Source organism: Dendrobates tinctorius, unplaced genomic scaffold (assembly GCF_039654945.1).
Source record: "Dendrobates tinctorius isolate UK_male_01 unplaced genomic scaffold, ASM3965494v1 ptg000254l, whole genome shotgun sequence".
In the NCBI taxonomy this organism is placed as follows: Eukaryota; Metazoa; Chordata; class Amphibia; order Anura; family Dendrobatidae; genus Dendrobates; species Dendrobates tinctorius.
In genome coordinates this window covers 3,014,214-3,042,074 of record NW_027361921.1, presented here as the reverse complement: position 1 = coordinate 3,042,074, position 27,861 = coordinate 3,014,214, and the positions used below count along the sequence as shown (strand labels likewise).

The 27,861-nt window shown below is 46.2% G+C and overlaps 1 protein-coding gene across 9 annotated transcripts in view; it reads left to right on the top strand.

The window, feature by feature from the left end:
• The window catches only part of LOC141067695 (tRNA N6-adenosine threonylcarbamoyltransferase, mitochondrial-like), a 210,391-nt gene that overhangs the window by 33,150 nt on the left and 149,380 nt on the right, over positions 1-27,861 (top strand). For all 9 annotated transcript variants that reach the window (XM_073558093.1, XM_073558092.1, XM_073558097.1 and 6 more), the window contains exon 3: positions 10,139-10,526. In XM_073558093.1, the coding sequence (XP_073414194.1) occupies positions 10,139-10,526 (388 nt within the window). The remainder of the gene's footprint in view (positions 1-10,138; positions 10,527-27,861) is intronic.

Genomic DNA, 27,861 nt, shown 5'->3' with positions numbered 1-27,861 from the left:
CCAAGTGTTTCATTAAAGTTTAGAATGTAGAGCCGTGAAAATAAAAAATCTTTTTTTTTTTTTCACAAAAATGATCTTTTAGCCCCCAATTTTTTATTTTGCCAAGGGTAACAGGAGAAATTAGACCCCAAAAGTTGTTGTCCAATTTGTTCTGAGTATGCTGGTACCACATATGTTGGGGTAACTACTGTTTGGGCACGCGGTGGGGCTTGGAAGGGAAGTAGTGACGTTTTGGAATGCAGACTTTGATGGAATGGTCTGTGGGCGTCATGTTGCGTTTGCAGAGCCTCTGATGTGCCTAAACAGTGGAAACCCCAAATTCTATTTCCAGCCCTAACCCCAACACACCTCTAACCCTAATCCCAACCCTAACCATAACCATAACCCTAACCTCAAACCTAACCCTAATCCCAACTCTAACCCTAATATTAGCCTCAATCCTAACCCAAGCTCTAGCCCCAACCATAACCCTAACTTTAGCCTAACCCTACCTAACCCAAACTTTAGCCTAACCATAACCCTAACTTTAGCCTAACCATAACCCTAACTTTAGCCTAACAATAACCCTAACTTTAGCGTAACCATAAGCCTAACTTTAGCCTAACCCTAACTTTAGCCTAACAGTAACCTTAACAGTAAAACTAACCCTGTCAGTAGCACAAACTTTACACTAATAATAACCTTAACAGTAACCCTATCCCTAACAGTAACCCTAACTTTAGCCTAACCCTAACAGTAACCCTAACTATAGTACTAACCCTAATAGTAACCTTAACAGTAACCCTAACCGTAACTACATCACTAGGCCTAACCTGCCGTACCTGCTTTTTTAAATTTGTGACAAGATCGCTGACTGGCACAGCTGTTGCCAGCAGCGCTTTTCACACTGTTTCTCCTCTGATCTCTCACTGACAGGAGATCAGGAGAAACAGCGTTACTGTGAGGCAGATCGCCGGGAAAGTTTGTTGCTACATCAAGCTTTCTCAGTGATCTCTCTCACTGGCTGCTGTGATGCTGATGTCATCAGGACCTGAACCAATCAGGTCTCAATGAGGTCGGGGGTCACAGAAAGCATTTTGCGCCGGGATCCCTGCATTATAAGGTACGTGGGGGTCCCGGGGGGCACAAAACCGCCGACCGTAGACAAACGTCAGTGCTGCACAAAGCCCAGCAAGTGTCGATGTTTATCTACTATCAATGGTCATGAAGCGGTTAATAAATAGCATTTCACACGTGTACTTTACATAAGCACAATTTTGGAAGCAAACGAGACCCCTTAAGGAAATTATCTAGATGTGTGGTGAGCACTTTGAACCTCCAAGTGCTTCAAAGAAGTTTATAACATAGAGCCATGAAAATAAAAAATCTTATTTTTTCAACAAAAATGATTTTTTGCCCCCAAATTTTTATTTTCACAAGGGTAACAGGAGAAATTAGACCCTCAGTGTTGTTGTGAAATTTGTCCTGAGTACACTGATACCTGATATGTGGGGGTAAACCATTGTTTGGGCATACGGCAGAGCTCAGAAGGGAAAGCGCTGTTATGAGCTCATTTTCTCCTTCACCTTTGATGTCCGATGAACTCCCTCTGCTGGTGAAAGGAGGTAGTGAAATTGATTTGGATGGGAAAAACCTGTCATCTGAACAGGTGGAGTGTGATTGGACATCTGGAATCTCTGAGTGGATATAAGGCCGCCGACGCCCTGCTGGATTGCTGGTGATCCTCTTTGCTCTGAGCTCTGGTTCAGTTTAGTCCGGTCTACTAAAGCTAAGTTTTTGCTCTGCTATTGTTCCATGAGATTTTGTCTGGTTTACTTAGTGTTTGTGTTCAGCCAGCCCTGGTTGGGACTGGCTGAACTCCATTTTTGTCTCTGATCAGTTGATCTCTTTGCTCTGTTTTCAGAATATACCTGAGTGCTGATATAGTGATTTTGAAGTCTAGTGACTTCAGGGCCTTTTCTATCAGACGTGTTGGACATTATTTTTGGCAGGGTTTTTGCGTGATTGCAGACAGTTGCTTTTCTTTCCTGTCATTTCTAGTTAGTGAGGGCCCCATCGTTTGCTCAGCCTGTCTTTCTGTTTGTGTTTGTTTTCACCGTCAATACATGTTGGGGGCTGTCTATTGCTTTGGGGTCTGCTCTGGGGCAGTTTAGATTTCCCCTTTCTTTATTTAGGTTTATTTAGTTCTCCGGCTGTGAACGAGGTGTCTAGGACCACCGTAGGAACACCCCACGGCTACTGTAAGTTGTTGTGAATAGGATCAGGGGTCTGCAATCCGCTAGCTACCAACCTCTCCGGTTTTCTGGACTTAGCTTGCATTTTTGTTTTTTCCTCCTCCGGTGACTCATTCATAACAGAGCGCCATTTGACTTTTTCTGTGCAGAATTGGCTGAATTTGAGATCAGATGCCATGTCGCATTTGGAGAGCTCCTGATGTGCCTAAACAGTGAAAACCCCCACAACTGACACCATTTTGGAAACTAGATTAAGGAACTTATCTAGATGTGTGTTGTGCACTTTGAACCCCCAAGTGCTTCACAGAAGTTTATAACGCAGGTCCATGAAAATAAAAAATCATTTTTTTTTCCTCAATTATTTTTTAGCCCGCTATTTTTGATTTTCACAAGGGTATCAAGAGAAATTGTACCACAAAAGTTGTTGTGCAATTTGTCCTGAGTACGCTGAAACCCCAAATGTGGGGAGGAACCACTGTTGGGACAAACGTCGGGGCTCGAAAGGGAAGTATTGACGTTTTAGAATTCAGACTTTGATGGAATGGTCTACGGGCGTGATGTTGCGTTTGCAGAGCCCTTGATGTGCTTAAACAGTAGAAACCCCACACATGTGACCCCATTTTGGAAATTTGACCCCCCAAGGAGCTTATCTAGATATGTGGTGAGCACTTCGAACCCCTAAGTGCTTCACAGAAGTTTATAACGCAGAGCAGTGAAAATAAAACTCTCTTTTTTTTTTTGTCCACAAAAATGATTTTTTAGCCCCAATTTTTTATATTCCCAAGGGTATCAGACAAAATTAGACCCCCAAAGCTTGTGTGCAATTTGTCCTGAGTACATTGATGCCCCGTATGTTGGGGTGAACCACTGTTAGGGCTCACGTCGGGGCTCGGAAGGGAGGGAGCACCATTTGACTTTTTGAAAGCAAAATTGTCTGGAATCAATGATGGCGCCATGTCGCGTTTGGAGACCCACTGATGTGCCTAAACAGTGGAAACCCCTCAATTCTTACTCCAACCCTAAACTCAACACACCCCTAACCCTAATCCCAACCCTGACCATAACTCTAACCACAAAACTAACCATAACCCCAACACACTGTGAGGTAGCGTTGTCATTCAAGGTTGGGGGACACTCGCTTGGCAGCAAATAATTCACATCCGGTACGGGTTTTCCATAAAACCATATCAGTCCGTGAGGTTTATTATTCAGCATAAACCAAAGGAAGCACCACAAAGTTCATATCAGCATAGCGTCCATTATATAGGCTATTCAGCCTCATCATCATCTCACCTGTCAGGGTTCCTTATGCGGCTTCACCATCGCATACGTTAGTTCCCTCCAGGGCGCTCTCAGGCGCACATCGCCAATGCTCACACAGCCGCTCCACAGGCTGTTAGCGAGGAGATCCTTCTCACAGGATCTTCCAAACTGGACCAATCAGGTCCCAGCATTCACTCCTTGTGACCTACCCTGGCCACCTTATATGGCCCGTAGCCATGCCCACTGGGTCACATGGCTATGACCTCATCACAGGTCCTTCACACACTTACAAAGCCTTTTACTGTAGGTGTTTTCAGACACACCCCTGGGTGGATTTGTAGGTAACCAGGACCCGCCCATCTCTCTAGTTACCTGAAGACTTCTCCCTTACACTTAGAAACAACACCTCAGCAATGATATTGCTGATCACACATACACAAGTCTCCATCTCAAAGCCACCAACTTTGAGATAAATAACTATCCTTCAGGATTCTGCCACTCATCCGTTTTCTTGGGACATCCACACAGCGCACCCTAGTGGACACAGTGGTCATTACACCACATACCTCGCCCCTCTGTTCAAACTTGTGGGGTTGAACACACAATCTTACACCAGGATCTCGAGACCGGGCACTCATTACACCTTGCCCCTCAGGTCGAGAGAACTGTCTTGATCTGTCATACGGCCTCATCTCTGCGTTAGGCCTCCCCAGCGGTCAAAATATCGGTCATTGTCTTTGACCCTCCAGTTGCAGTCTGTCTGCGTCATCAGACACTGTTTAGTCACCACCCTCCTAGAGTGCGCTTCGTCACCTGACCATTCTCCCACTGACCAGCTCTCCCGGTTGGTACAGTCATCAGTCTTAATCAGTCCTACTGTCTGGCCTGAGTCTGACTCAGTCAGAACTGCCATTTGCTGACATTCTTCGGCCACCTGCCATGTCACTACTTGGAGGAACCGTTCGGGTCCTTACATCTTGGGTTGAAGGCGGCCGCAACCTGTTATTCCTTACTTCTTTTATAATTCGCTGACGGTCCAGCCTCAACTGCTCAATTTCTTGCAGGTACCCCACTCGATACTCCATGAGCATCCGAAAGTCTCTCAGGCTCTCCATGGAGCCAACCACCATGATGGGAATTCTACCCACTTCACTGGATACCGGGTCTTCATTATCAAGAGGGATCCTCACCCTCACCACACCGGAGATATTCACGAGGTCTTGCATCACCTTCCCGGATCTTCCAATGATTCTCCCAATCAGAGCTTTGGGTACCGAAACCACATCTTTCCGCAAACCCCTCCGATCCATAGCCCCCCTGGCTAACGCTAGGCGTCGAGAAGCCTTCAGATTACTCCGACTGACCAGCTGTTTGGCGTGGAGACATTGTAGATGCATCTCTTTCAGGACAGCTACTTGGTTTGATGTATCTTCTCTGGCTGATACTATCACTAACTGCCGAGTCTCAGGTGCCTAGTGCACCTCACACGCCTTGACCGCCTCTTTGAAAGCCTCATGTACTCCTTCCTCCGCACAGGCATCTTGCATGTCTTCTGGAACGTCAATCACAGTCTTGAAGGACGTGGTCTTGCTCTCTTCCAGGCCAGGAGGCTCTGGCCTTACCACGGACACTTCCCTCACTACAGTTGACCCGACCGGGTGACTGTCTTCTTCAGTTCTTCACTCATCAACTTCACACGATTGGATCACTTCATGACCCTTGGCCACTATGGCTACTGGCAGTTCTGTCTTATTATCACTCACGCTCACCCGCGGTAAGTCTTCATCCAATTTCTCCCGCAGAAGACTGTTAACTACTCCTCTGAGTTCCTCCATCTCTTCCTTGAGGTTCTTGTTCACACTTTTCCAAGTGGACAGGTGACCTCTGAGCTCTAAGACTTCTTTCTCGAGCTCCTCGACCCTGTGCTCGGCCGTTTGTCTCAGGACTCTTTCTCGTTTGACATATTCATCCACCTCTTCTCTGAGGGCCTTATTCAGTCCTTGCCACGTTACCATGTGGCCTTTGAGCTCAGAAACTTCTTTTTGTAGCCCTTCTATTCTTTGCTCCCTTTTCTTTCTCAGAGCCACAGTCACCCCCAGAGAATGAGTCATCCCTCCAGTTACTCACTAACCGTGTTACTACTTCTGCCGTCTTATCCACCAGGTCAGCGTCAGTTTTGTCACGATTTTCAGTCAGCACAGCACTAGATTCTGTCCTAGTGGTGGCTACTGGCAACGACACGTCAAAGTCACACCACATCGTACGGTGAACCCCCAAGACATTCTCTGTCGGTGTGTCAGCTCCGCTCTTTTTGTTTACTACACCATTCTCATTCACACTGTGGTACCCTTCAGGTGACGTCAGGTCAGTAAATTCATCTAACGTAATTCTTTCTCTGGTCACCCCTATGTCTGGCCTGTCCACGTTAGGAGGCGTCAGCGTCTTCGTATTGGTTAGTCCAACAGTAGGAACGTCTCCACCCTGCTGGCATATATCATCAAACCTGAAAAAGCCCCGGCCCCACTCCAAGGCATACACTAAGTCTGATGGTATACTGCCCCCTTGGCACTCACTGCCTCCAAGCCCCTCAAACATTATTCTGTCTACCGCATAGTTCACTGTGATCCCATGTGCACAGCGAACCTGGACCATTTTCTCGGTCAGACAGAAAGTGAGAGAAGTCCCTACCAGAGTAACCGACTCTTTGAGTCCAACCGTCCCGATATCCCTTCCCGGTGTAGCATCACGGTACACACTTGCGGCCAGTCATCACTCGGAAAGAATATCCCACATTCTGGAAATGACATACATGAACACTGCAGTTTCCCAGACATACCCACTGAGCCAACCAGGGCTGCCACTTCTTCAAACTCGGCCCCTTTCTGGACCACCACCCCAATTTGGGCTACCTCCTCCTTCTGAGACTCCGCCCCTTTTTGGGTTACCACCCCAATTTGGGACTCCTCCCCCTTTTGGGACTCCACTTCTTTTTTGGTTACCATGCCAATTTGGGACTCCACCCCCTTTTGGGCTACCACCCCGATTTGGGTCACCGCCCCCTTTTTTGGACTCCACCCCCTTTCAGGATCTCGCCATGTCTGTTATACCGGTCTTCTCAGACCACAGTTCACACCACACAGTTTGTCTCTTACGATACCACACAAGTCTTTGTTGGCACCACCACAGCTCCTGCTGTCACCGATCACCGGCACCACCGGCTGCTGTTCACACACACACACAGCGGCTGGAGTCACTGCAGCTCCTGCTGCGCCGTCTTCGTGGACCCACCGATCCACCGGAAGCCGCTTGTCACCTTCGTGACCCCACTGAGCCACATCAAGCTGCTTGTCGCCTTCGTGACCCCACTGAGCCACATCAAGCCGCTTGTCACCTTCTTGACTCCCACTGAGCCACTGCAGGCTGAGTCGAGAAAAAAGAAGAAAAAACACCACAAACTCAAACACTCACGTGTCCTGACTGTGTGCTGTTTAGGACGCTCCTGTCTCCACCTGAGACTGTCCAGCACACAGGGCGCACCGGGTGCGATTCAGGGAGCGACCCTCCTCCCAGGGTCTCCCCACACAACGGCCTCACCAGGTCCAGGGGCTCGGCGGGTGCTCTTCAGGACATCTGTCTCCGCCTGAGACTGCCCAACACTCGCGCCTCACCAGGTCCAAGGTCACACCACGTGCTCCTTGGATCCGACTCTGCTCCCAGGGCTGACCCTCCAGGACCTTTCCTCACTGAACCCTCCAGGTACACTGTCTTCCTCACTGACCCAGGTCAGTACCACTCGAACACCTGTCCGATACCTGTGTCAGCCACACGGGTCACCGTTTTACTCATTGACCCAGGTCAGTACCACACGAACACCAGTCCGTTTCTCCTGTGTTGCCCACACAGGTCCTCGGGTACCTCTTCTCCGCAGAGGCACCCTAGCAATCACCAGTCTCTTTCTCCTGGGGAAGCGGCCGCACTGGGCTCACCGATCTGGACAGTGCCTTACTCACTAGGCCGCCCCACGGTTTTCCAGAACCACAGCCGGACAGTGGCTTCCCCACTTGCAGGCCGTCACAGGCTCTGCTCACACGTGGCCGGTCAGCAGCACATCACACGGCTTCCACAACCGTCAGCCCTCCTGGCTCAGCGTTGCTCTTTGCCACCGAATTTTGCAGTCCTTATCCGTTGCTCCCAGCAACAAGGCTACACCACTGCCCATAGCCTTCTCCACCAATTGTGAGGTAGCGCTGTCATTCAAGGTTGGGGGACACAAGCTTGGCGGCAAATAAATCACATCCGGTACGGGTTTTCCATAAAACCATATCAGTCCGTGAGGTTTATTATTCAGCATAAACCAAAGGAAGCACCACAAAGTTCATATCAGCATAGCGTCCATTATATAAGCTATTCAGCCTCATCATCATCCCACCCGTCAGGCTTCCTTATGCGGCTTCACCATCGCATACGTTAGTTCCCTCCAGGGAGCTCTCAGGCGCACATCGCCAATGCTTACACAGCCGCTCCACAGGCTGTTAGCGAGGAGATCCTTCTCCTCACAGGACCTTCCAAACTGGACCAATCAGGTCTCGGCATTCACTCCTTGTGACCTACCCTGGCCACCTTATATGGCCCGTAGCCACGCCCACTGGGTCACATGGCTATGACCTCATCACAGGTCCTTCACACACTTACAAAGCCTTTTACTAAAGGCGTTTTCAGACACCCCTGGGTGAATTTGTAGGTAACCAGGATCCGCCCAGCTCTCTAGTTACCTGAAGACTTCTCCCTTACACTTAGAAACAACACCTCAGCAATGATATTGCTGATCACACATACACAAGTCTCCATCTCAAAGCCACCCACTTTGAGATACATAACTATCCTTCAGGATTCTGCCACTCATCCGTTCTCTTGGGACATCCACACAGCGCCCCCTAGTGGACACAGTGGTCATTACACCACAACACCCTAACCCTAATTCCAACCCTAACCCTAATCCCAACCCTAACCATAACCCTAACTCACTTTAGCCTAACTAACTCTAATTGGAAAATGAAAATAAATATATTATCTTTATTTCATTATTTTTCCCTAACTAAGGGGGTGATAAAGGGGGGGTTTATGTACTTTTTTTACTTTGATCACTGTGATAGGGTCTATGACAGTGACCAAAATGAACTAATAGGAAAAATCTTCCTATTATTGCCGGGTGCCAGCCGACAGATCTCGGCGGCTCCCATGAGGGGAAGCACGAGGGCTGAGGAGCACCGAGGGGGGATGGAGGACCCTATTTCTCTCTCCTCTAATGTGCGATCACATCAGAAAAGAGAGAAATTAAATGGAACATCTGGCTTTTTTTTTGCTGTCGCAGTTATATGATTAATAACGGCAATCGCAAAAATGGGGTCGGTAAAAAACAACCCAAATCATGTTATCTGGGGTCTCGGCTACCCCCGGCAGCCGAGACCCCGGAGAAAATCTGACTCTAGGGGGCGCTATACACTTTTTCCACAGCGCTGTGAATTCACGGCGCTGTGCTTTAAGTACTCTTAACTACCCCCGTTAAAAGGCGTATCGGCGGTCGTTAAGGGGTTAATTTTATTTTATTTTCTATGCTTTGCTTTTATAGTGCTATCTTGTTCTGCAGCACTTTACATACATTATCATCACTGTCCCTTTAGATACATTATCATCAACTCAATAGTCCAGATGAGAATGAATAAAAGCAACTATTAGCATTTTTGCAGAGTCAAAGGTAAGAAAAGGTTCAATTCTGGAGATGTTTTTGAGGTGTAGGTGACCTGAATGAGTGATAGGATGTAGGTGGTGAATGAAATCTCTGTATGACCCCAAGACAGCGGGCATGCTGCTGGGGAGTAATGCTAGGCCATACACGGAAATGGCAGTATTTAGTATAGGTAGGTTAATGGAGGGAGGAAACATGAGTTCAGTTTTAGATAAAGGATATAAAGTTATAGACTGCGGACATTCAATCACTGATATTTTGCAGTAATACAGGAGTGATGTCAGGAGACGTGCTAAATAAAAGTCCACCTTGTCTTTCGGTAAATACTGTAGTGCTGCCTGCTTTTTTGTCTTCTGTATTTCTGCAAATAACGGCTGATTTGCTCGGGAGGCCTTGCACCCACTATATGTATAGTGTGCTTTTCCATTGTTTCTTATATAGGCATAGCGAGGAAACAAAGGAAAAGACAGATGGATTGTGCTGAGGTTTCTACAAAGTCTTTTTCCTGAGCCCATGTGCTAGGTCACTTTCAGACAGCTCAGCACTACCATATAATGTCCTCATGTTCTTGCTGCTTCTCTCTCTCTGTGAAGAGCAGGCATGTGTGATGTGCTGTCTGTGAAAGACATCAGAGCGTCTAGGTCCTCAAACATGCTCAAAGTGGCATGCAAATTACAGATGGTGTCTGCTGGAAGTAAATCCTGATGACAATGCAGGATATCCGTCAAATAACCACCAGAAAAGGTATTATTCCTCATAAAATGGTTACTTGAAAGTATGGTTAACCCTTTAGTAATGTTTTTATTAAGCCACATAGTATTACTGAAAAATACATTTTTCTCAAGTTTCTGTGTTCTGTTAGTGTTTTATTTTTGTCATTACAATTCTTTTGCAGAACTGGTGGAATCATACCAAGTGTGGCACAGCAACTTCACAAAGATAATATTGACCGAGTTGTTAATGAAGCCATTCTGTCTAGTGGCATCTCTCTACCTGAGGTTTCGGCCATTGCAACAACTGTAAAGCCTGGACTTGCATTAAGCCTTGGAGTTGGTCTTTCATACAGCCTAAATTTGGTGAAACGTTATAGCAAACCCTTTATCCCAATCCACCATATGGAAGCTCATGCATTAACAATTCGATTATTGCACCAGGTGGAATTTCCTTTTTTGGTGCTTTTAATTTCGGGAGGCCATTGCATCTTGTCCGTAGCTAATGGTATTTCAGACTTTTTGTTACTTGGACAGTCACAGGATGAATCGCCAGGTCAAGCATTAGACAAGGTATTGTTATTTGTTTAACATTTTACCTTACAAATAATTTTTTTCCAATTAGCAAATGTTTGAAACCTAGAGCCCACAAATATGATAAACTGCCAGATGTACGAAAAACAATATATTCATTAAATATATAATTAAAACATGCAATTAAAAAGTAATATGAATAAACGGAAAAAGGGGTAAAACCTCATGTTGCATAAGCAGGGGTAGTTAAATGTCAAGGTCACCAAATGTCAAAGTGACTATGGTGAAGTACAATCTGTGCACATTATGAATACATAATATATCAAATAAAATACAAATAGTTTACATAGGTGTTATTTAAAGTGCTTATTAATGGGCCCAAAATGGCCACAAGTTAATATACACAATTGTTTGCACCAAAGCATATAAGAGCATCAGATATAATGGCACAGAGTGACCAAGGTAAGAAGATAAATACAACTGATGGTAAGTAATTGTGTTGGAGTGTACTGACCCACTGCTATTTCACCTGTCTAATGCGCATTTCACCGATCGCTCAGTTCCATGTTGAATCCATCGGCGGAACGTGCTTTGGGCAGTTGGAATAGCATTGGTTCTTTTTACCCCTTTTTCCATTTTTTCATATTACTTTGTAATTGTATGTTATAATTATGTATTTAATTAACATATTGTTTCTCGAACGTCTGGCTGTGTATCGAATTTATAGGCTCTATATTCATTATGGATATACAGCAATAAGCTACTCTAACCTTTTAATGCTTAAATGTTTTAACCCCTTTCCTTCATTGGACGTAATATTCCGTCCATGTGCCCTGGGCCCTAATTGCCATGGACGAAATATTACGTCATAGCGATAAGCGGCGCCCACGGACCGCCCCCGACATGTTAACCACTTGTACACCGCGATCAAACACGATCGCGGTGTAACGGGGTTAATGGGAAGCATCGGCAGGGAGGGGGCTCCCTCCGTGCTTCCCTGAGCCCCCCACGGCAGCGCAATGTGCAGCGCTGCTGCGAGGGGCTCCTTTCCTGCAGGTCCCCGGAACCAATATGGCGGCGGGGACATCCGGGGGCCTGCAGGAAGCTGGCTTCCTCACTGCCCGCAGAGCACAGGCATGAGGAAGCCTGCAGCAGTGCCTGTGACAGATCGCTGATCTGTCACAGCGATCTGTGATGTTACAGATAAGCGATCTGTCACATGACAGTTATATCCCCCCGGGACATTGTAATAAAGTAAAAAAAAAAAAGTGTAAAAATAATTTTAAAAAAATCCCCCAATAAATTCATTTTTTGGAAATAAAAAAAACAAAACAATAAAAGTACACATATTTGGTATCGCCGCATCCGTAACGACCCGCCCTATAAAACTGTCCCATTAGTTAACCCCTTAAAAAATAAAAATAAAAAACGAAGCAAAAAATTATTTTTCATACCGCCGAACAAAAAGTGCAATAACGCGCGATCAAAAAGACGCATATAAATATCCATGGTACCGCTGAAAACGTCATCTTGTCCCGCAAAAAACGAGCCACCAAACAGCATCATCAGCGAAAAAATAAAAGTTATAGCTTGCAGAATAAAGCGATGCAAAAATAATTATTTTTTTATATAAAATTGTTTTCATTGCATAAAAGCGCCAAAACATTAAAAAACGACATAAATGAAGTATCGCTGTAACCGTACTGACCCGAAGAAGAAAACCGCTTTATCAATTTTATTCGCACGCGGAACGGCGTAAACGCACCACCCAAGAGAAATTCATGAAACACTGGTTTTTGTAAATTCTGCGTCCCAAAAAACGAAAAAAAAAGCAATCAAAAAATGTCACATGCCCGAGCATGGTACCAATAAAAACGTCAACTCGTCCCGCAAAAAATAAGACCTTACATGACTCGGTGGGTCAAAATATGGAAAAATTATAGCTCTCAATATGTGGTGATGCAAAAAATATTTTTACAATAAAAAGCATCTTTTAGCGTGCGACAGCTGCCAAATATAAATGCCGCCATAAATAGTAAATCAAACCCCCCATTATCACCCCCTTAGTTAGGGAAAAATAATAAAATTTATTTATTTCCATTTTCCCGTTAGGGCTAGGGTTAGGGGTGTGTTGGGGTTAGGGTTGGAGTTAGAATTGGGGGGTTTCCACTATTTGCGCACATCAGGTGCTCTCCAAACGCAACATGGCGTCTGATCTCAATTCCAGCCAATTCTGCGTTGAAAAAGTCAAATGGTGCTCCTTCCCTTCCAAGCTCTGCCATGCACCCAGTGTTTTACCCCCTCATATGGGGTAACAGCTTCCTCAGGACAATATGCAAAACAACTTTTGGGGTCCTATTTCTCCTGTTGTCCTTAGGAAAATAAAAAATTGGGGGCAAAAATATCATTTTTGTGGCAAAAAAAAATGATTTTTTTATTTTCACGCCTGGGCGTTATAAACTTCTGTGAAGCACTTGGGGGATCAAAGTTCTCACCACACATCTAGATAAGTTCCTTGGGGGGGTCTAGTTTCCAAAATGGTGTCATTTGTGGGGGGATTCCACTGTTTTGGTACATCAGGGGCTTTCCAAACGCAACATGGTGTCCGATCTCAATTCCAGCCAAAAAAGTCAAATGACGCTGCTTCCCTTCCGAGCTCTGCCATGCGCCCAAATAGTCATTTACACCCACACATGGGGTATCATCGTACTCAGGACAAATTGCACAATAACTTTTAGGGTCCTGTTACCCTTGGAAAAATAAAAATTCGGGGTGAAAAGATCATTTTGTGGAAAAAATATGATTTTTTAATTGTACTGCTGTACATTATAAACTTCTGTAAAGCCCTTGTGGGATCAAAGTTCTCACCACATATCTAGATAAGTTCCTTGGGGGGTCTAGTTTCCAAAATGGGGTTACTTGTGGGGGGTTTCCACTGTTTAGGTACATCAGATGCTCTCCAAACGTGACATGGCGTCCGATCTGAATTCCAGCCAATTTTGCATTGTAAAAGTCCAACGGCGCTCCTTCCCTTCTGAGCTCTGCCATGCGCCGAAACAGTGGTTCCCCCCCACATATCAGGTATCAGCGTACTCAGGACAAATTTCTCCTGTTACCCTTGGTAAAATAAAAAAAATTGAACCTGAAGTATTTTTTTTGTGAAAAAAATTTAAATGTTCATTTTTTTTTTAAAATATTCTAAATATTCCTGTGAAGCACCTGAAGGGTTAATAAACTTCTTGAATGTGGTTTTAAGCACCTTAAGGGGTACAGTTTTTAGAATGGTGTCAGTTTTGGGTATTTTCTATCATATAGACCCTTCAAAGTGACTTCAAATGTGATGTGGTCCGTAAAAATAAAATGGTGTTGCAAAAATGAGAAATCGCTGGTCAACTTTTAACCCTTATAACTTCCTAACAAAAAAAAATGTTGGTTCCAAAATTGTGCTGATGTTGAGTAAACATGTGGGAAATGTTACTTATTAAGTTTTTTGTGTGCCATATCTCTGTGATTTAAGGGCATAAAAATTCAAAGTTGGAAAATTGCGAAATTTTCAAAATTTTCCCCAAATTTCCGTTTTTTTCACAAATAAACGCAAGTTATATGAATGAAATGTTACCACTAGCATGAAGTACAATATGTCACGAGAAAACATTGTCAGAATTACCGGGATCCATAGAAGCGTTCCAGAGTTATGGCCTCATAAAAGGACACTGGTCAGAATTGTAAAAATTGGCCCGGGAGTTAACGTGCAAACCACCCTTGGTAGTGAAGGGGTTAATCAGTATGAAATAAATAACTTTTACAACAATGAAGAAACAAGGCAAGGATGTCAGGAAGGGAATGAAAACTAAGGTTAGGTACATGAATGGAAAATGTAGGTAGGAAGGGAATTGGATAGATGGGAATGGTCTAAAACAAGATGGGGAGAAATTAAAAAAGAGAGAGGAATTTAATGATATTTAAGGTTTTATTGCTGATTTGAGGTTTAGATTCCTGACCACAGATTTGCAGTAGTGTATACTATAATACATGTGGGTGAGGACAGATCTACATGTTTCATGATTCATACTTTGGCAATAAGCCAGAGCCCGCACCAAATAGGGAGAGTTTGATATGTGCGTACTATTACACCCAATGTCAGAAAGGGAACCTGTCACCAGCAAAAACGTATTTACCTAGGGTTAATCTGCAGGTTCAAAGTATTACTAAACTGCCCAGCGCCTGCACGTAGCCAAAAGCTGTGGGGAGAAAATGTACTTTATTCTCCCTGGCAGAATTCGGTTTCAGTGTTGGGGCGGCGCCGAGTCAGTCACCGCTCTGAGTATAGTAAGCCGCCACTGCAATCTGACTGACACTGGCTATGCATTAGGGCCGGCTGTAAGTCAGTGCCGGGGGGCAGTTACAGCTGCCACTGTGTTTACCCAGAGCGGTGACTGAACCCGTGCTGGCTGAAACCGAATGCCATAGGAGAAAATAAACTTCATTTTCTCACCACATCATTCAGCTACGTGCAGGCGCCAGGTAGGTCATTGGCCCTGTTAACCTGAAGACTAAGCCCATATCTGCAGGTTAATGCCATTTTTGCTGGCGAGAGGGTTTCATTTAATACACACTTCAGCTGCTGCAGAACCTCATATTACCTCTCAGCTGCGGCAGGACCTCATAATACACACCTAAGCTATTGACTATATAGCCTGACTGCTTGCCTTCTCATTTTCTGCTAAAGCTATAGTCCCAGGCTTCTACCATGTGTGAACAAGTTACTGAGATGCAACACTCAGATAAAGATGTGGTGGAAGTAACTAAGCTATTAATTTTCCTATCACAGAAAGTAAAGTGTTAATTATGGAAACAGGCAGTTGTTCGGTACAGGATAACAAATAATAACAAATCACATAAAAAAATAAAAATATTGACAATAACGGCAATAACAACAGTGCTATATGTTCAGTATCTATCTATTATGTATCTATCTCTTAGAGTGAGCAACGTTTTATGTTCGTCTGGTTTAACTCCATGGGCGTCTATCACGATACTTGTCAATGCAATATGTCCTTCAGGCGCTTCTGATTACTGGCACTAGCTGGATTTACTGGTATTTCCCACTAGGCAGCAAGTCCTCAGCAACAAGTAAATTGGTACTCTGTGTGTTCCTGTAACCAGGCTCGCGCCTTGTACCGTAGTCTACTCTGGAAGTAACGGCGCAGTTTACTCTTGTTTCCTGATCTTGATTGTCGCAGCCTGGACATCGGTGTTGGACCCATGATGTTCCGCTTGTCTCGGTCCCCAACCACTCTTCAGCCGCTCTGCTTCTGCGTTCTAATGCTCACAAATCCTCCCTCTTTCACTGGTTGGTGCCAACTAGAGTTGAGCGCATATGTTCGGAATCGGTCATTGAATCTGAATTTGCCATATTCGTGCCATATTGGTACCCTATTTGTGCCGAATTTATGTTTGATGATTAGTTCTGAACATATTTGTTCATGTCTACTCTCATTGACTCCAGTGACATTCGGCTATGTTTGGCGAATATTGCAAAAACAATATTCGCCACCGATCATAATCGGATCATAATTTTGAAAAATTCGCTCAACTCTAGTGCCAACTGCCATCTCACCCAGACTTTTTTTTTTTTTTCAATAACTGCGCCGCAGCTACCACATGACTTGGTGTCCATTTCAAGTTCATCCTTCCAAAAATGCTTCCTTCATCTTCTAGTTCCACCTTACTCAGTGCGGTCAGCAGATGGCGACATTTGGTCGCGAGAGTCATAGAGCATTAATGAACGACATCTTCGCTTTCCCACCCCCTTACACATGCAAAGGTGTTTTTTTGTTAAAAAATGCCTTGTGTGAGGAGATCAGATAGAACCAATATTGCAGAAAACATCTGTGCATTCTCGACCAGAGCAGGAGAACCCTGCTACTTGACAAACTATTAGCAGCAAATAATAAGAAAATAATCAGGCTATAGAGTAGAGCCTGCAGTTGAAAAAATAGGCAGTAGACCTACCGGTAATTATGTTTCCAGGAGTCCATCCTGACAGCACCATGGAGGTCGTCCTCCTCCTTACAGGGACAGAAAACACACGAGAGGTTAAAAGGCCCCTCCCCACGAACCTCCCTCAGTGTTTTAACAAGTACCACACCATGATTGATGCAGAAAAGGATTTCCAGTTTGTTAAGGAGCGCTTCCGGCTGATTCATTAATTACTCCGAATATTTAAAGGCATATCCAGTTTATTATTAGACATAAAAACACAACGCGTTTCGGCTGTACATAAAATTAGCCTTCATCAGGTAAAATCATATATATCGTTAAGACACATTTATATAGGGGAAAAAAAAAAAAAAAGGTTCCACCGTTCAGACTTAAGACAACAGTACTATATATTTTCTAGTTTATCATTGAGGCCGTCTTAGCAGGAGGTGTCTTGATAGACTGAGTAAGGAGACAGACTTTGGCATTGTGTCTATAAATGCAAACAGAATAAATGTCGGTGTTGCTATAATATAGCAGATAAGCAACAACAAATAGTCTCCTACAGTACAGGTGAAATATTTCAAATAGAACAATTTCTGACATGTACGAGTGACTTTGTAATATGTCCTCAATTGTGACTGTGGCCTCCAATATGTGGGTAGGACCACACAAATGGTCTGAACCCGACTGAATGGCCACAGGCACAATGCCAAAGTCGGTCGCCTTACTCACAGTCTATCAAGACACCTCCTGCTAACACATAAAAAAGAATTCAATGTGACCCTGACACCGGTTGAACAGATTCCTGGAGATGTTTCGAACAGGATACAACAGTTAAATAAGAAAGAGGCCTTCTGGATATACAGACTGAGGACTCTGTATTCAGATGGCCTCAATGATAAGCTAGAAAATATATAGTACTGTTGTCTTAAGTCTAAAAAGATTCTTTGATATATTCACTACTGGTTTCTTGTTGGTTCGCTTTGAATCCCCCTTAAGAATGTGATCAGATGCCATTTCTGATGAGATGTTTCCTCTAGTATATAATAATGATTTGTGTGGAACACAAATATCCCCGGTTAGAAATCAATGGCTAAAAACCCCATTGAAAGAAACTAAGCACCCAGAGACCATACATGTGGGTGGCTCTGTAGAGTAAATATGTAAGTGTGATAGATATAGGCAATATGAATGCATGAGATACTAGTTAATCTGATGGTCCCTATTGATGAAACTAATAAAATGAAATTACCTACGGATTTGAAAAATAGTTTTGACTCATCAGACATAGATACAAATTCTTTAATATTGATGCTAAATGATAAATAACCTTATTAATTTTATTAATTTTAAACATGGAAGAAATATATATATATATATATATATATATATATATATATATATATATATATATATATATATAATTTATTTATTGAGAAGAGAAGGGAGAAAAGAAAGGAAAAAAGAGAAGGGAAGGCAGGAAGAAAGGGGGAACAAAAAGCACATAGAAAATGTTTTTTTTCTTTTTTTTTAGATTCCAAGTAATATAGATTCCACCTACAACTAGCCTCCCAACAGTTTGGAGAGGTGTGCATGTGTTTTTAATCGATGATAATTGATTGAAGGGTGGAACTTTTTTTTTTTCCCTATATAAATGTGTCTTTTAAAGATATACCGTATTTTTCGCTTTATAAGACGCTCCGGATTATAAGACGCACCCCAAATTTTGAGGAGAAAAATAGGAAAACTATTTTTTAATAAAATGGTGGTGCCTCTTATAATCCAGGCATCTTATTGCTTACCGGGGGGTGGCGGCTGCGGTGAAGCGGGGTCCCAGGGTCGCTGCTGGAGGAGGCAGGAGTGGGGTGATACTGCAGACCGCAGGAAGGGATGAGAGGGTGCTCAGATGTGCAGCACGCTGCCAGGGGGGCTCGTGCTGCTGCCAGGGGGGCTCGTGCTGCTGCCAGGGGGGCTCGTGCTGCTGCCAGGGGGGCTCGTGCTGCTGCCAGGGGGGCTCGTGCTGTTACCAGAGGGGCTCGTGCTGCTACCTGGGGTCTGTGCTGCTACCAGGGGGGCTCGAGCTGCTACCAGGGGGGCTGTACTGCTGCCAGGGGGGGTCTGTGCAGCTGCCCAGGGCTCTGCCGACATTTAACGAGTGCAGGCAGCAGAGGTGTCTGGGTGTCTCCGGGTGTCCGTCGGCGCTGTGGATGTCTCCGGGTGCCCAGCCGTGTCTCCACATGCCCAGCGGTGTCTCCGGTTCCTATCCCGGGGCTCTGCCGACATTTTGCGACAGGCCAGAGCCCCGGGGCTCCCTCTGTATTGGCTCCCGAGATCACCATCAGCGCATGCGCCAGCGGCCGCCATATTGCCGGAACCAATACAGAGGGAACCGAGAGGGAGACCCGGGGCTCTGGCCTGGCGCAAAATGTCGGCAGAGCCCCGCGATGGGAACCGGAGACACCGCTGGGCACCCGGAAACACCCACAGCGCCGACGGAGACCCGGAGATACCCGGACACCCATGCGGCCTACACTCGGTAAGGTATATCCTCTTTGTAAGACACACCCCCATTTTCCCCCCAAGTTTGGGGGAAAAAAAGTGCGTCTTACAAAGCGGAAAATACGATATGATTTTACCTGATGAAGGCTAATTTTATGTATAGCCGAAACGCGTTGTGTTTTTATGTCTAATAATAAACTGGATATTCCTTTAAATATTCAGAGTAATTAATGAATCAGCCGGATGCGCTCCTTGACAAACTGGAAATCCTTTTCCGCTTTCTCTGACGAATCTCCTACAAGGTAGTTCGTTCCACCTGTTTTGAGCTGCAGGCCAGCAGATCCAGACTATTACTCCAGTACCCAAACACATGGTTATACGCTGAGCAACAAGACACCAAAAAGGTGAGAAGAATTTTTTATTTCTATCTGACATAATTAAAACTCTGCACTTAGATCTACACTCCCCTTCTTTTTCTGGATATTCCTTGAAATACTCGGAGTAATTAATGAATCAGCCGGAAGCGCTCCTTGACAAACTGGAAATCTTTCTCTACACCATGATTGATGCAACTTAACAAATTTATTTCAACCGATATCATATCAAGACATCATGAAACAATACAAACAAGGAGGGAACTAACTGTGCTGTCAGGATGGACTCCTGGAAACATAATTACCGGTAGGTCTAATACCTATTTTCCAGGACGTCCCTCCTGAGAGCACCATGGAGAATACCAAAATATCTCCTCAGGGTGGGACCACTGCCTGGAGAACCCTTCTTCCAAAGCAGTTTGTTGACTATAAGCCTAGAGTGAAATGTGCATTGGGGCTGCACGGTGTGGATCCAACTATACCACAACATGGGTAAGGAATCCAGGGTTTGGTAGGTTTTCATATTTATAAGGCACTTCTCTCTAGGCTTATAGGACTTCTATATTAGCCCTACTTGCCACCCTGTTCTGGCTTTTTCTCCCATCGTCTACAAAACACTAAGCACCTTATTTATGTAATGTGTGTGGTATTTTTGGATAAACACACTGGTTTGTTCTACCTTGTTTTACCCTCGCTAAACATGTAATACTTGTTGATTCTCTATTTACCTTTATTCTCTGTTTGTGAATAATGTGATGAACTATTTAATAAAATTATACCTCTTTAAGTATTTTGGACTTGTACTCCATTTTCTTTCTTTGGATCCACCTTCCAAACAGAACCTTTTCCTTATTTTGCAATATCGTCGCTGTGACCAGCTTCCTACTAGCCTGATTCGTGGTTATAACTTGGTCAGATAACCCTTGAGCTCTCAGGATGTCCCGCCTTATCCAAGCTGACAGATGAAGTCTTCCTGGGTTCTGATGAAAAACTGGACCCTGATGGATTATATCCTCCCTCTGAGGAAGCATAACCAGATCCTCTAACACAGTGTTCCCCAACTCCAGTCCTCAAGGCCCACCAACATGTTTTCAGGATTTCCTTTGTATTGCACAGGTGATGGAATTATCACCTGGGCAATACTAGGGAAATCCTGAAAACATGACCTGTTGGTGGGCCTTGAGGACTGGAGTTGGGGAACCCTGCTCTAATGCCATGGCTCTTGGCCGTGGGAACCAAATTTTCTTTAACCAATACGGAACGATCAGAAGTAAAAGCATAAGACCGGGACCTGTCCCACCTCTGACTTAAGGCGTCGACAGCCTCCGGTTTGTCCATAGGATTTAGGGAGTAGAATCTGGTGACCTTTGTATTCTTTCTGGTTGCGAACAAGTCTATTTGAGGTGTTCCCCAGAGATAACACAAGTACTGGAAAACCTCCTCATTTAGCTCCAATTCTGTTGGCTAGACCTTCTGCCTGCTCAGATAATCTGCTATTGGATTCTGGGATCCCTCGTGATGGACCGCTGCCACCGAAAGTACCGTCTTCTCTCCCCAAGAGAAGATTCTGAATGCCAGGTCCTGGAGTGCCCGGTGTCTGGGGCCTCCTTGTTGTCGTAAGAAAGGTACCAATGTTACATTGTCCGATATATGATCTTTATGTGTCGATTCTTTAGATATGGCTGATTTTGCCTTAGGGCCTCCCACACAGTGTAGAGTTCACTGTAGTTGGACGACATGGACTGGATCTCTGAAGGCTGTCTCCCCTGAAGAATCTTTCCTTCCATGTGTGCTCCCCAAACCCATTTGCTGGCATCCGTAGTGATCACCACGCATGGTGAGGAGATCCAGGGAATGCCTAACTGCAGATTTTTTGGTTGAGTCCACCAAAGAAATGATCTTTTCACAGCCGGGGATAATGACATTCCTCTGTCAAGTGATGACTGGCGTCGATCCCAAACGGACAGGACTACCCTCTGCAAGGCTCTCGAGTGGAACAGGGCCCAATGGACACCAGGGTTGCAAGCCAACAGGAGGCCTAAGATTTTCACTGCCGACCTGATTGAAGCTCGACCTCTCAGGAACTCTCGGATTAGGTTCCGCATCGTCTCCTGCTTCTCCTCTGGTAGCAAGGAAGGTCTGTAACTGGAATCCAATAATACGCGCAGAAAAATCTTCCTGTTCTCCTTCTGAGGAAGCGGACGTGAAACGCTCATAGGGGCACGTGTTTGCACTCACGGACATGGTTATGGGTAAGTGCCATTAATGGTAATACTAGCTCCCTTGCTATGTAGGTTCTGTAAATGAATGGTCACTGACCTAAAAAACTTTGACATTTCGTTATGTTTTACCTATGCGGTAATAGGGAGCCCACCTCTCCCTAATAGTATTGTCTGCACTGACATTTTACATGTGTATATATATGTTTGTGGGGGGGGGAGGGTTGGTTATAAGACTGGCTATGTAATTGTTCTTTCCCCATGTCTAATGTGACGTAACACCACTTTCTACAGGTGCTCCTTTAGCTGGACTCAAATAGCTCTGTTTTTTGACCTGTGATATTTGATTGTTATAGTTTATTTGATTCAGTTTATACCTTTTTAATCATTATGCAGTTTTTTGGTGGTTGATATTCTCCATATTTTGGTATTTTCATGTTATTTGGGAGCTCCAAAGGGTATATGCCCATATTAGGCCTGGTTGACAAACTCAAGACTATTTTGAATACTATGGTATCTGTATCTCAGATCTTATATCTTTTCTCCAGGATGTCATCTAAGGCCGTCATCACACATGCGAGAAACACGGCCGAGTCTCGCATCTGCCGCGGGCACTCAGGAGCGGAGCTTTCAGCTGCACGTATTTATATGCAGCCACAGCTGCAGCGGTAGCACCGTGTGTTGATGCGAGAGACTCGTGCGAGATACTCGCATCACACACGGTAAGTGATCTCGGTCTGATGCTGGTCCAAACATCCTTACCCTGAAAACGGAATGGAGCACAATTTATTTTTAGAGGCATTGTCCCCCAACCAGGTTTTTATCCATATACACTGGGGGGAAAAAAAGTATTTAGTCAGCCACTAATTGTGCAAGTTCTCCAACTTAAAAAGATGACATCGCAGGTAGACCACAACTATGAGAGTCAAAATTGAAAAAAAAAAACAGAAAAATCACCTTGTCTGATTTGGCAAGATTTTTTTTGCAAATTATGGTAGAAAATAATTATTTGGTTACCTTTAAAACATGCAAGATTTCTGGCTCTCACAGACCTGTAACTTCTGTAAGAGGCTCCTCTGTCCTCCACTTATTACCTGTAGTAACTGCACCTGTTTGAACTTATCAGTACAAATGACACTGTTCGCAACCTCAAACAGTCACACTCCAAACTCCAAGATGGTGAAGTCCAAAGAGCTGTCGAAGGACACCAAAAACAAAATTGTATCCCTGCACCAGGCTGGGAAGACTGAATCTAGGCAAGCAGCTTGGTGTGATGAATTCAACTGTGGAAGCAATAATAAGAAAATGGAGCACATACAAGACCACTGATAATCTCCCTCGATTTGAGGGCTTCACGCAAGATCTCACCCTGTGGGGTCAAAATGATCACAAGAAAGAATGATGAGCAAAAATCCCAGAACCACACGGGGAGTCCTAGTGAATGACCTGCATAGAACTGGGACCACCATAACAAAGGCTATCATCAGTAACAAACTACACCGCCAGGGACTCAGATATTGCAGTGCCAGACGTGTCCCCCTGCTTAAGCCAGTACATGTCCGGGCCTGTCTGATATTTGCTAGAGAGCATTTGGATTATTCAGAAGAGTATTGGGAGAATGTCATACAGTATGGTCTGATGAAACCAAAGTAGAACTGTTTGGTTGAAACAAGACTCTAAGTGTTTGGAGGAGACAGAATGCTGTGTTGCATCCAAAGAACACCATACCTACTGTGAATCAGTGGGGTGGCAACATCATGCTTTGGGGCTGTTTCTCTGCAAAGTGACCAGGACGACTGATACGTGTACATGAAAGAATGAATGGGGCCATGTATTGTGAGATTTTTGAGTGCAAACCTCCTTCCATCAGCAAGGGCATTGAAGATGGAACGTGGATGGGTCTTCCAGCATAATAATGATCTGAAGCACACCGCCAGGGCAACGAAGGAGTGTCTTCGTAAGAAGCATCTGAAGGTCCTGGAGTGGCCTAGCCAGTCTCCAGATCTCAACCCCATAGAAAACATTCGGAGGGAGTTGAAAGTCCGTGTTGCCCAGGGACAGGCCCAAAACATCATTGCTCTAGAGGAGATCTGCATGGAGGAATCGGCCAACATACCACCAACTGTTGTGAGCTCATTTTCTCCTTCGTCTCATTGGGGGACACAGATACTGTGGGTGTATGCTTCTGCCGCTAGGAGGCTGACACTAAGTGGAAAAAAAGAGGTTAGCTCCTCCGCAGTATACACCCTCGCCCCTATTGCGGGCGGAAATCAGTTTTTTGCTTAGTGTCCTATGGAGGCACTCAGTCTGGATCTCTCCAGACTATTTTTTTCTAGTTTACTATGAAGATGAGACAGGGGCGACGGATCCTATTGAAAGGGTCTGATCTACCCAAACCATCAACGGGCAAGCACGCGTTGAGTATCGTCTCCGCGTATACTTTCCCGCACCGAGGGACATATCTGGGACTTTTCCCCAGACTTCTATTTTTGTTTGTTATTTTATGAAGATGAGATAGGGGCAATGCATCCTACTGAAAGGATCCGATTTCCCCAAACCATCAACGGGCGAGCACGTGCGAGTGTCCCTCCACGTATCCTTTCCCGCGACGTGGGATATTATACCAGACTTAGCCCTGTCCACCCCTAGGTATTGAAACCATGGGCTTGCACAGAGGCACAAGACTAGTCTGTGCGGCCCCCACTGCTCCACCAACGCTAGACGGCGGTGCTGCAAGGTGGCGGAGGGTCCCTCTCCTCACCCCCTGAAGGGGTTAGATGGAGCTAGGGTGCCTGCACCGTCCTATTTTTTATCAAAGACCCCCTCACATACCTGCGCTCAGGCTGAAGAGGATCATCGGTGAGGAGAGGGTCGGGGAGGGCTCCTGCGAAGATTTCGGGCTGGAGCCCACAGCCGCAGCAGGCGGCGTCCAATAGCATGCAAGAGAAGGGCTGGATCCGTCAGGACAGGAACGCTGCGCCGGTCAGTAGTGCCATTTTTTGGTACCGCCCCCCCCCCCCCCGGTCGGGTAGGGGAAAAATTGAGCCCGCGGCTTCGGCCGGAGCTAGGCCGCGGCCGGAAGTTCCGCTCTCGGGGCCGCGTGTCACTTCCGGCAGCCCGCCCCGCACTCGGCAGTAAAAATCGAGGCCCCGGCTTCGGTGCATAATTTAAAGGAAGTATCCAGGTCGGGGGGGCGCAGGACTGGGGTAAGTGCTTCCCGAGAGGCCATGCTAGGGAAAAACGAGGGGCTACCTCTTCCCCATATCCCCAGCAGTGGACAGATACAGCATGTCCGAAAAAAGCAAAGACACACGTTCTTTTACGCGGCATGCATCTCTTGCCGGACTGCGTTTCCGCGGGCGCAGAGCAAGCGTTTATGCGAAGCCTGCGAATCCAAACGCGTCCAGGAGCCCTCCCCTGCGACCGCGACCAATGTGGGCCCGATCACTGTCACAGTACATGGTGTCGCTTACGAGAGCAATAGAATCCCTTCAAGCCCCAGATAGGGGCAGGGACAGTGTCGCCGCCTTTAGAGGGAACATCCACCTCACAGGAGCCTCCGGCCTGCAGGGGCCGCCCTCACTCCAGGCAGACCCGGGGGAAACAAATCCACACGGTGTCGCCCAGTCCATCCGGTGCCTTTGGCATCCGTAAGATCTGCTTCTCGCTCCCCGTCACCAGTGGTTGATAGCGAGCAGACCTCAGATTGCGACTCAGATGAGCCCATTGACCTGGACACTCCAGAGTCACGTGAAACGGTGGACAGCCTCATAGAAGCCATCAATCAGACCCTGGGGTTTGAGGATGATAACGCAGCGGCTACGGGGCATAAAGTGGCATGTAAACAAGTGAAGCGGCCGCACAGAATTTTTTTCCTCTCACCCTGAGTTTGAGGACATAGTACAGCGGCACAGAGAACGTCCAAAAAGGCGTTTTTCTCGGGTTAAAGGGCACTCGAAATGTGTTATCCGTTTGCTCCGGACCTCCGTAAACAATGGATGGAATCCTCGATAGTGGATCCTCCGGTTTCACGCCTGGCCACTAAGACCCTGTTATCTGTCCCTAGGGTTTCCTTGAATAAAGATCCCATGGACTGCCTTATTGAGAGCCTAGCTCGTTCAGTATATGAGGCGTCAGGGTCTGCACTCGCTCCCTCGTTCGCAGCAACTTGGGTAGCCAAGGCTATGATATCATAGTCAGAAACATTAAACAAGGTCGCGCAGGAGCAGGATCTACCTGCAGAGATCTCGGAGGTCACAGGTCAGATGACGATAGCCGGAGATTATGTAATGAATGCGTTTTTGGATGCGGCCAATTGTTCAGCACTTGCTGCCGCTAATGCAATCTCTATCTGAAGAGCCCTATGGTTGAGGATATGGCGGGCCGATTCTACTTCCAAGAAGTCCTTGACTTCCCTGCCTGATCAGTGCGGCCGCCTATTTTTGGATCAACTTATCTCCGACTCCACAGGAGGAAAGAGCGGGTTTCTCCCCCAACAGAAGGTTAGATCGTTTTTTCGTCACCCGGTTCAGGCACGTTTTCGGGCCTTTCGCAGTGCCACCGGCCATTCTAGGCCGGGCGTGACGGTTGTGGTCAGGTGGCGGCCGCTAAGCAGCCTGAGCCTGGTCCGGGACCCGAATAGGAGACGGTCTGGGGTCATGCGTTAAGACTCCGGGTGGACTACGGGGCCCAATTCCGCCACCTCAGGCCGCCCCAACCAGGATAGGGAACGGCAGGTCATATAGAGCCAACCCATTGGGGAGAATGCGTGCTCAAGAGGCCAGATCGAGGGGACCCAGATCCTAAGGATCATCAGCCAAATGTCTCGAGGTCTTTACCAGACGACACCAGCAAGTGGGCAGCTGCCTACTCTGTTTTCACCACGTCTGGGCCAACATCGCTCACGACGCATGGGTAAAAGAGTTGGTGTCCTCAGGTTACAAAATTAGAATTTGTCAGATATCCTCCAAGAAGGTTTTTTCTTTCCCGGCTTCCCAGGGTGGATACCCAGGTAAGGGCTCTATCGTGAGCCATCAAGTCGCTCCTGCACAACGGAGTCATTGTTCCAGTGGCGGAACATGGAAGAGCTCAGGGGTTCTATTCAAACCTTTTTGCGGTCCCCAAAAAGGACGGGTCTGTCAGGCCTGTTTTGGACCTAAAGCTTCTGAACAAATTCATCAGGATCAGACATTTCCGGATGGAGTCTCTCCGTTCAGTCATAGCGGTCATGGAGCAGTGAGAATACATGGCCTCGATTGACAGCCATGACGCTTTTCTGCATATTCCCATTTTTTCCTCCTCATCAGAGGCGGCTACGCTTCGCCATCAGCGTTCAGCATTTTCAGTTCATAGCGCTACCCTTCAGGCTAGCCACGGCTCCCAGAGTGTTCACAAGGGTTTTGGCAATTGTCAGGGCCACACTGCATACTCGAGGCATAGTCGTCTTGCCTTATTTGGACGACCTCTTGGTCAAGGGCCCGTCAATACGGGCATGTGAGGAAGGTGTCAACATCACGCTAGATACTCTTGCCGCTTAGATGGTTGGTCAATGCAAAGAAATCATCCCTTGTGCCAGCTCAGAGGATCTCCTTCCTAGGAATGATCTTTGACATTTGCTGAGGGTTGATAATTCTTCCTCAGGAAAGGGCGCTAGTCTCCGGCAGGGAGTCCGGACACTTCGCCAACCAGTCCCTCATACCATCCGATCCGCGATAAGGATCCTAGGGAAAATGGTGGCAGCAATCGAAGCGATACCTTTCGTCCAGTTCCATCCTTCACCCCCTGCAGCACGCCTCGTGTCAGCCTGGGACAAGAATCCTTTCACGCTCAATCGACTGTGCAAACTGTCCTCTCAAGTCAGGCAGTCGCTCGGATGGTGGATAACCAGTTCCTCTCCGGCCTAGGGGAAACCTTTCCCCCCATGTCATGGGCTGATAATGACAATTGACGTCAGTCTCCTCGGTTGGGGAGCGGTGTTTCGCCACCACACAACCCAGAAACGGTGGTCGCCACAGGAGGCACGCCTCCCGATCAACTTATTGGGGAATAAGAGCAATTCGGCTGGCTCTGCAGAGGTTTCATCACTTTCTAGCAGGAGCAGGCTGTCCCGTCCGGATTCCATCGGACATCGCCACGGCGGTGGTTTACATAATTCGTCAGGGGGGCACCCGCAGCAGAACAACCATGCGTGAGGTGGAGCACGTTCTTCAGTGGGCCGAAGCAAACCACTCTGTGATTTCGGCTGTCCACATCCCGGGAGTGGAAAATTGGGCGGCATACTTCCTCAGCGGGCAGGGT